General features: G+C 37.8%; 1 protein-coding gene across 1 annotated transcript; it reads right to left on the bottom strand.

Moving 5' to 3' along the window:
- Positions 1-1,363: 1,363 nt before the first annotated feature.
- On the bottom strand, positions 1,364-8,763 carry LOC104596618 (acireductone dioxygenase 2). Its single transcript, XM_010257884.2, has 7 exons — positions 8,614-8,763; positions 5,818-5,929; positions 5,628-5,722; positions 5,360-5,474; positions 5,153-5,277; positions 1,810-1,880; positions 1,364-1,713 (listed from the first exon to the last, which is right to left on the bottom strand). The coding sequence occupies exons 1-7, from the start codon at positions 8,629-8,631 to the stop codon at positions 1,647-1,649; spliced, it is 603 nt and encodes a 200-aa protein (XP_010256186.1). The 5' UTR covers positions 8,632-8,763; the 3' UTR covers positions 1,364-1,646.
- Between the last annotated feature and the right edge of the window lie 202 nt (positions 8,764-8,965).

Raw genomic sequence — 8,965 nt, forward strand, 5'->3', positions numbered from 1 at the left:
CAGTTGAGCTGAGAATACAAGTAGACCGGACCAGAAAAGTTCCTGATCAAGGCCAAAGTGTCTCGAGGCAAATCCACCTGTCATTTCGTGAACTCCCCACGCCGGGCCAGGATCCCAAGCATAGGGAGTGGGGGGCAATTGATGGAGGAAGATTTGACCCGACCCCTTGACCACGTGACACGTGGAAGCAACCGAGAGTGACATGGTAGAAGCGCCAGCTCGGCACGACAGCAGACCCACAAACCCGAGCTCCGAACTAAAAAGTCCCGAGCTCCCTCAAGGAACCTACGACCCGAGCTCCAAACTAAAGAGTCCTGAGCTCCCTCGAGGAACCTACGACCCAAAACGGTCCCATCCACGAGATATACATAGTTCCGAACACCGCCTTAAAGCCAACATACTTTTTGTTTTTGAAACTAGCTATATTTCGCCGTAGGGTTGGGATAATTAGGGGTGTTCACAGTCCGGTTTGGAGAAGATCTTAGACCCAACCAGTAAATTATGGTTTGAGATGTTTCTAAACCTAACCAAACTGTTTTGGTATGGAAATCAAATCAGACCATACCATTTTATTACGGTTTGGTGCGGTTTCTAATAAGATTTGGGGACTTGAACCATTCTATGATTCTATTGGGCTTAGTCCAATTAGAAAGCCCAAATAGCTTCCTTAAAAATTAAAACTTAAAACTTTTATTTTATTATAAAATAGTTTATTATATATTTATAATTTTATGCATTCAATTTAGATATTATATATTATATATAATATTTATACATTGTATATTCATATTATATTTATACATTTACATAATATGCATATATAAAATTTCAGTTTACGGTTTAGTTCGGTTTATGAAATCTAATAAATCAAACCAAAACCATAAACCATAATTTAAAAAACTACCAAACCGAACCAAACTGTTAGGTGTAAACCGAACTAAACTGCAAATTCAGTTTGATTCGGTTCGGTTTTACAGTTTAAACCTTATAATGAACACCCCTAGGAATAATCATCCTTCAAGATTTTCTAAACTTACCCTATACTTGCGTAATGAAAACAGAAGTTTTGGAGGGAGAATAAGCCCATGAAATAAATAAATAAATAAATAAGGACTCAACTTACAATGACTCAAATGCAAGTAGTTTAAAGTTTAAAGAATCAAGAATGCTGCTTTTATCATCTTTTCTGATGCCTACGTGGATCAAACTTGGACAGGTCTAGAACCCTCAGCTCGTGAACCTTTAGACATCGGTGAAGCTGCACCTACAAGATCTGTGGTCAATCAACCTAACAAATTTATACCTTATTTTTGTAGCTTATTCATCTCTATTTGATTGAATTTCACACTGCGATATACTGACATTTGAAGCTAAAAGATCCATCTCCATTCTCCAATTATGTATTCAGCATAAAAGATAACATACATCAAGCTACCTTTTTTTAACCAAATCCTACAAATTGTCGACTGAAATAGACCAGTATTGGAGTATCGGAGCAAGGCTGTACGATTATACACGCACGATATTGTATATAAACAATAAGTACTGTTGGTATTAACTCATGAGCACAGCAAGCCACATCCTATATACTCATCATATTTTTATTATGTTAATTATTATAAAAGTGTAGGAAGGACAATCAGATTTCAGGCAGCAGCATCAACAGCACGGTTGCCGAGCTCCTTGTTCACGAAAGCTTCAAGATACTCCTTCCTGAAAGCATAAGATTTTAAGCCAGAAACGGATGAGTTAGACATTCATATCGGCAACAAAATGGCAGGTAGAAGTAGAACTCTCCAGAAACATTACCTTGCAGGAAGATCATCATGAGGGCGATTGTACGGAGTCCAGACCGGATCCCCTACAAAGAGTCGCATTGCCTACAAAGAATACATCGTGTAACGTAAGAACATCGATAGCTTTCTCAAGGATGAGTTTCGCAAGTTCCATACAGGCACAAACATACATTAATTATTTGGGCAGTTTTTTTTTTTGCAAAATTATTTGGACAGTTGGAGTTGGTGATAAAAATCAATACTCAGAAACATTAACATTGTAAAATCCTTTTGCCACCCAGACCCAGTGTTCGCACATCAAAAGGAATTTTGAATGAGTCTTGCTACATAGGGGGTGCAACATGGATAGAACGGGCCCAATTTAAGGTCAAACCAGGCCCAGTCCTATGTCCAAGTCTGGATCAAACTTGGGGGCTGGGGTCAAGCCTGATCTACCCAACCAATCCCAGCCTAACTAAAATTTGACACTTGGCTGGGCTCAGGCTCAGACGGGCTTATTGGGCACAAAGGATAAAAAAATAACTTTAAGTTAAACCTTATTCATATCAGTAACTTAAACCATTAGATAGGAACTATTGTATATTTTATATGCATGTATAATCAGGCCGGATTCAGGTTGGGTCAGGAACAGGGTAGGATCAGTCTGGGCTCCGGGTTACCCAAAGGCTAGGCCTACGCCCAGCCTGAAAAATGGAAAAACTTAGGGGGTCCAAGCTGAGCCGTGTAAAGTTTCAGGTTCAGTCAGTCCAGGCTCAGGTTCGAATCTGCTAGATATCTGATGGATATTATCAGATATGAATTCAGATGTAAACAAATCAAATTCGTATCTGCCTAATATCCATTTGCAGCCTTAAATTCTATTTCTCCCTCACTGGCCAATTGGTCATTAGAAGATAGCATTTATTTCCAACCTCATTCAGAATCAAGTGGTTTTCTTCTGCATACAATATCCCAATCCCACCCAGTTACTAGATTCTCTCAGATCCCCCAGTAACTGACTTACTCCATAACCACTCATAGTCAAGGTTCAAAGTATCGACCCGTATCGGCTGATATGTATCATTCTGAAACCCCTCCGATACGCCCCTATTGTGGGTGTATCAGAGGTCTGACCGGTTCAGGGGGTGGAAGAGCCCTAAACCAATCCCCCTGAACTGGTTGCAAAAAAAAAAAAAACAAAGCAATAAAAATGAGTATCGATTCACCCGATACACCCCTACTGGCGTATCGGTATTTTGAACCTTCCTCATAGTCCTATCCCTTTCATTCCTTTACCTTTACACCTAGGACCATTCATGGCATCTATCACCCATCCAACACCACCTATCTGCAAATGCTCTCTTTTGTCCATGGAGGCCTTCTACATTATACTTAACCTTGGACAAGACTAGAACCTAATGTCTATTTCTTTTAGAAAAAAGAAAAGATAACTGAAAAGTTGTAGTATTAGTAGCAAAAGATGTACCTGAGAGGGTGCACATGTATTTACAAAAAGTCCACATTTGGCCTCATCCTCCTAAACAAAACTACATACTATTGAGCTGTTTTATGCATGTTGATTGAGAGAGATGAAAAGAGGGGGGTTAGGTTCCTTTTACGAGACCGGATTTGTCGGACTCGGATAGGTGCGTGCAGGGCTGTTCTTCCAATCAAAATCAAACACATCATAGTTCACATGTAGGGACCCCAGTCGCATGTATAGCAAACTAAATGGTACGATTTAGCATACAATTTTTGAAACTAAAAAAAATGAAGAAAAACCCTACAAATGCCACTAACGATTGCAGGAAACTCTTTCTTTTTTAAGCTTTGAGAAGGGGAGTAAACCGTTTGCAATAAATTATTTTTTAAAATATATAAGTAGAGCTTGAAAATTCTGCCGATATTTTAAGATTTTTTATCTGGAAGCAACCAATTCCAGTGATCAGTTCTGGAACCCTTGAAATGGAATTTTTGTCTAGCTTAATGACCCAAAGTAGATTTTTGCCGGTCTCAGATTGGGATTTGTCTAGGAAAGATTCATTAAGGTAGAATGAGGTTGTACACGAAACGAAGGTTCCAAAAATTCTGTCATCTTGTAGGGTTTGAGAGCTAGAGGCGAGGAGTGTGAGAGAGGGGAGGGGAAAACAAGAACGAGAGGGTCGTCCAAACAAGAAGAAATGGTGAAGAAACAAAATAATTTCTTGCAAAAGCAAGAGTTTCCTGCAATCGTTAATGGCGTCTTTCCAGTCTCTTTGGTTGAGATACCTCCGTTTGAACTGGGTTTTGGCTTGCCTATTTTTCATTTTTTCTTTTTGTTTGTTTCAAAAATTATTTTATGAAAAAACTAGCGGAAAAAATTACCCTTTAATTTTCTCTGCACATGTGCATGGGGTGCTTAAGTAAACATGTGTTCAGTTTTGATTGGAAGTGCACCCCTGCACACGCCCATTTGAGTGCAAGAAATCCAATCTCTCCTTTTACTTTTCTTTCTACATTTATTCAGTAGCATTCTAGTATTATTTTGGAAATTCTTTGTCATATGAGTGATATTATCTGGACCAATGTTTTAAAATGAAGAGGCGTTCCACTACCTAGAGGAGTGAGGCGTAGTTCAGAACGTAAGAGGCATAAGCTTCCTTAAGAGGAGGGGGTCAAGAGGAAGAAAAGGGAGGGGGATCTCAATTTTTTTTTTATTATTTTTAATAAAAATCTTTTATATTAAGAAGAATAAAAATGCAAAGGAGGGGGGGGGGGGGGGGGGGGGGGGGGGGGGTTCAGGGGGCAAAGCCCCCCAGCCGAAGGAGACAGGAGCAGACCACTTTCTTTCCCCTTTTCTTCCCTTGCCTTTGCGTTTCTCTCTCTTTTTTTTTTTCTTCTCTTGATTTCTTTTTCTTTCCCTTCCCTTTCTTTTCTTTTCCTTTCCTTCTTTTCTTTTTTCATTTTTTTTCAGTCTTTTTATATAAGGTGTGCATGAGGCACATGAGACGTACGCCTCTAACATGCCTCATGAAAGCACATGAGGCGTATGCCTCTAAGGTGTCAGCGCCTCTGGCATATGCCTCAGGGCGTTTTGGGAGCACTTCCCATGCCTTTTAAAACACTGATCTGGATAATGTGAATGAGACCACAGTTATGTCAGACTTGTTTATCTACTTCTCTTGGAAAATTCAACCTATAATATGAGGTTTTCAACATTTCATGCTCAAGAGTTATCTAATCAAGCAGACAAATCTCCACCAATGCTGTCTACTTCTGATTCTTTAGAAAAATGACATCCAGCATTCCAGTTTATCAGGTCATACAAGCTATACTCATCTGCAGGCAAGCATTAATTGTGGTAGTAGAGGAAAACAAAGAACAGAAAATTTCAGTACCTTGATGTAATTGTTACTATCCAATGTAAAACGGTGGTAAATTCCAGCAGGTAAGACAATCATTCCTCCTTTCTTCACCCATACACGAATCCACTGGTCATTTCTGTCCCTTACATCAAAATAACCTTCACCACAAAGTTATAAGGAATGAATTGGATGTCATGGGGGGTGTTGTAGATGCAGAACCAAAGTTTAAACAATTTATACCACTTCCTGCCACACAGTAGCGGATTTCCTCATCGGTGTGGAGATGTTCCTCAAAAAAGCTTTTTATCTTCTCCTCATAATTTGGCAGCTTTTCCGGGCAGACCTCGCAGAAGTCCTGTCATTTAGAAAAACAACAAAAGCAAGAGCATATTATCTACATACTTTCTGTTGCTGTACTGTATAATTGGTATAAGAAATGTAAATCTCTGCAACATTCATGCAACAAAAAATTTAAGCTGAAGAAAAACATATGATATATATGACAAACCATGTAGGAATATCCACGTGACTCACGAATCTTCTTCAAATCCTCATCAGTTTCATAGTTGTCAGCATCCAAACGCCAACTCAGTACACCTAGTTCTGCAAAGTCAGCATAACTTCTCAGCAGGTTGATTCAAACCTTCATCTACTAAGTGAGGTAATGCAATAATAAACTGCTTTGTCCATGTATATACCAGCAAGTTGGTCCAAGGACACAAATTCCTTAGGATCCTTGTGATGGGGGAGTCTCTGGTCTTCATTACTATCATCCATGTACCATGCTTGGATGACTTCCTCCCTACCATCCTGTGGGCAACAGACAGGGAAAAGAAATCCAAATAAGCATATTTTTTCTGCATTTACTTTTAAGAAGGAATATAGTTTGATTCAAGAAAATCCTGGGCTTCAGCTAAGATTCTAATGTTATGAGAATATGGATATCCGTATGTGTAATTACAGAGATAGAAAAAGGTCTGATCCTTGATCATGGTTCCAACAAAAAAGCTGTCTTAAAGGAAGTCAGTTTTAATAAGTAGAATGGAACACTGATCTTTGCCTAATGGACCTCCCATGTAATATAACCCTTTCTCATGGTATATAAATGCACTACAACACAGTATCATCAACCCATCATCAGCATTACCTGAGTTTCTGTCTTAGAAAAGGAAAAGAACATCTTGGTCTTGTATCACCAAGCCTGCATTATGCAGACAAGCAGGAAGGCAAAAAGGAACCTTTATTCATAATTTCATGCACCAATTGGATGGAGATTTGGGCCTTTAGATCAACATGTTTGCGCCCATACCTATAAGACTCCATGTCTCAAGGCAGGAGAAATAGTTAACTGTTGGCATGGAGCTAGATTCCCAAGATGTTTTGCAGTTTCTTTTGATTTTAGGATTTCCTTTATCTAGCTTAAAAGGTTAGTGAAATCTTCCCCAAAGGATACGTAGCCACATCGACAAATTTCATTTCACTAATTTCCATTTTCAATAAAGAATAAAATTTTTACCTTTGCAACATTATTTGCTCTTTTGAGTACACCCTTCTCCTATGATAGTGAGACACCATCAACTCCTTACAAGATTTCATGTCTTTAATAAGAAATGACAGAGATAAGAGTTAGCATGAAGTAGATGTTTTATATGTCATTTATCTGCATTAGTTGTTTTATAAAGTCTTTCCAATAAGAGGATCCCAGTCAGGTCTCTGAAAGGCATATCCTCCTTCATTTCAATTTTAAACGAAGAATCATTTTTCTCTTTGCAATACTTATTGCTCTTTGAGTGAGACCCATCTTCTATGATGCCAAGTCACTATCAACTCTCACTTTAATTTGTGAGATTCCAATCTGAAGGTCAGGATTGGATAGTAATTTTTTCACTTAACCACCTTATTCTCTACCACATTTTTCCTTCTCTGTTTTCTGCTTTCTGTTTTGGGTGATAGTACCATCAATCTAGGAAATTTTAGTATAGTTGAACTTCCTCTTTTGGATTACTGCTCTAAAGCCAACACTAATCCATAGTCGTCTATGTTCTCAGTTTAATGAAATATATCAAATAATTAAAAAAAAAAAAAGGCAAAAGATAACCTTGAAAGGCCTCCGCTTATAATTCATAAAAAAAAGGGCTCCACTTATAGTTGGCCTCCCAACATCAGCCTACTTTGCATTTGACTTGATTTAAATGCATGTGCATACATACCAACAACAAATGCAGATCAGAAGATACTTGTTATTCCGTTATTTGCATATTTACCTTATAAGGCAGGTAACAAGGACAGAAGATTTCCTCTTTATGACAAGTGCTTCAAAATATTACAGAATGTTGACATACATGCAACAATTTATGTCTTCTTTTCTTTTTTCCATTTTTATTTCCTTAAAGTTAATGTGTAACTACATGTACATAAGGAGAAGAGCCTAGTCTACATGGATTAAAATTTAAAACTCAAAGAATTCATACTCCAGCCTCTAGCATAAGCTTTAATCTATCAAAAGAGGCAAGTATTTTGTAAATAGTGACTGATTTATACTAGCTTATATAGAACATTCCTTTTCAATACATGCGTGCATGCACACACACACACAAAAAAAATGTATATATGTATAGTGTTTACATAATTATATACATATAAAACAGGGAGGGCTAAGGATAGAGATCCAGTTTGATGTTTCATGTATTGAGAACACAACTTCAGATCAATTGTTATTTTGCTTCATTCACCAAGGAACAAATAAAATATATTTTTTCTCTGTCCACGCTGGGATTGCATGGTTAATATTTGAATGATGTCTTTACAATTAGCTATTCAAAATAGAATGTTAAAACCATCAAATATTACCAATCCAATGTGATACGCCTTCCAGCATTCAGCATGGTTTTACTACCATCACCACCACTGGAAGAAGCTTCCCCTCTCTTTTCATTATTTTCACGTTTAATTTCTATTTTTTTGAATTACAGTACAATTCTTCATTCATCTCCAACAAAAGGTACTCAATTCCAAGAACCACGTTAACAAATTTCGCCAAACCAGAAAAACCGATGAAACCATACGAGTTCAAGCAAAACCACGTGAATCAAATGAGTCAAAGTGGATTCCAAAATTTTCAAAACGGTTTCTGCAGATGAATATAAAATGAATTGTATTGGAAAAAATAAACATCACACAAGATAATTGTATAAAAACTAAAAGAGCTAATGTGATTTATGGGGCACAATTGGATACCGCAACAACAGGAAAAATAAAGGGGAAACGTAATTGAAATGAAACTTCCGAGTAAAAGATAGTTTTATCAAATAATCGAATGATATCTAGCCAACTTCACAATCTATCGAATTGATTTTATAGCCCATCAGATAACCCAGAAGAAAAAACAACAAAGCGCGAAGAGGAGTAATTAGTATAGCATAAAAAAGAACAAGATATTTAATCAGATAGTCACTAGTTTGTGCCGGAGGGCGGGCGAAGCTTGACAAGCTCACCTGGCATGCGATGCCCATCTCTGCTCGATGTCTGCCTTCCTCTTCCTCTGTAATCGCCAAAACTTCAGGAAAACGCAAGGCCCTTTAAATAAGAGGGTGGGACGGGGGGATTAAAGATACCTGTAGTCTATCCGTCAAAAAAGTCAGAACTACCCTTTTTAGTTGAAACGCTACATAAAGAAAAAGCCGTCCAGGTTAAATGGTTAATGGACACGGAATCTATAAAAAAAATGATCATTGGGGGTTTCTTTCGTCATTTTCTTTTAGAGAATTTCGTCACTGTAAAGGCTGCCTGTGACCCTGTGCCAGTAATTAATTGGATTTAAAAGTCAAAATAGAGTAAAATACTTAA

The sequence above is a fragment of the Nelumbo nucifera genome, chromosome 1 (assembly GCF_055504915.1).
Source record: "Nelumbo nucifera cultivar China Antique chromosome 1, China Antique-T2T, whole genome shotgun sequence".
Taxonomy (NCBI): Eukaryota; Viridiplantae; Streptophyta; class Magnoliopsida; order Proteales; family Nelumbonaceae; genus Nelumbo; species Nelumbo nucifera.

What these genes read in the sequence shown, in the direction of transcription:
- LOC104596618 (XM_010257884.2), bottom strand. An exon ending in ATAGTAACAATTACATCAAG is followed by an intron (nt 1,881 to 5,152) that starts GTACTGAAATTT and finishes TATTCTTTGTAG; the next exon opens with GCAATGCGACTCTTTGTAGG. An exon ending in CATGATGATCTTCCTGCAAG is followed by an intron (nt 1,714 to 1,809) that starts GTAATGTTTCTG and finishes TTATGCTTTCAG; the next exon opens with GAAGGAGTATCTTGAAGCTT.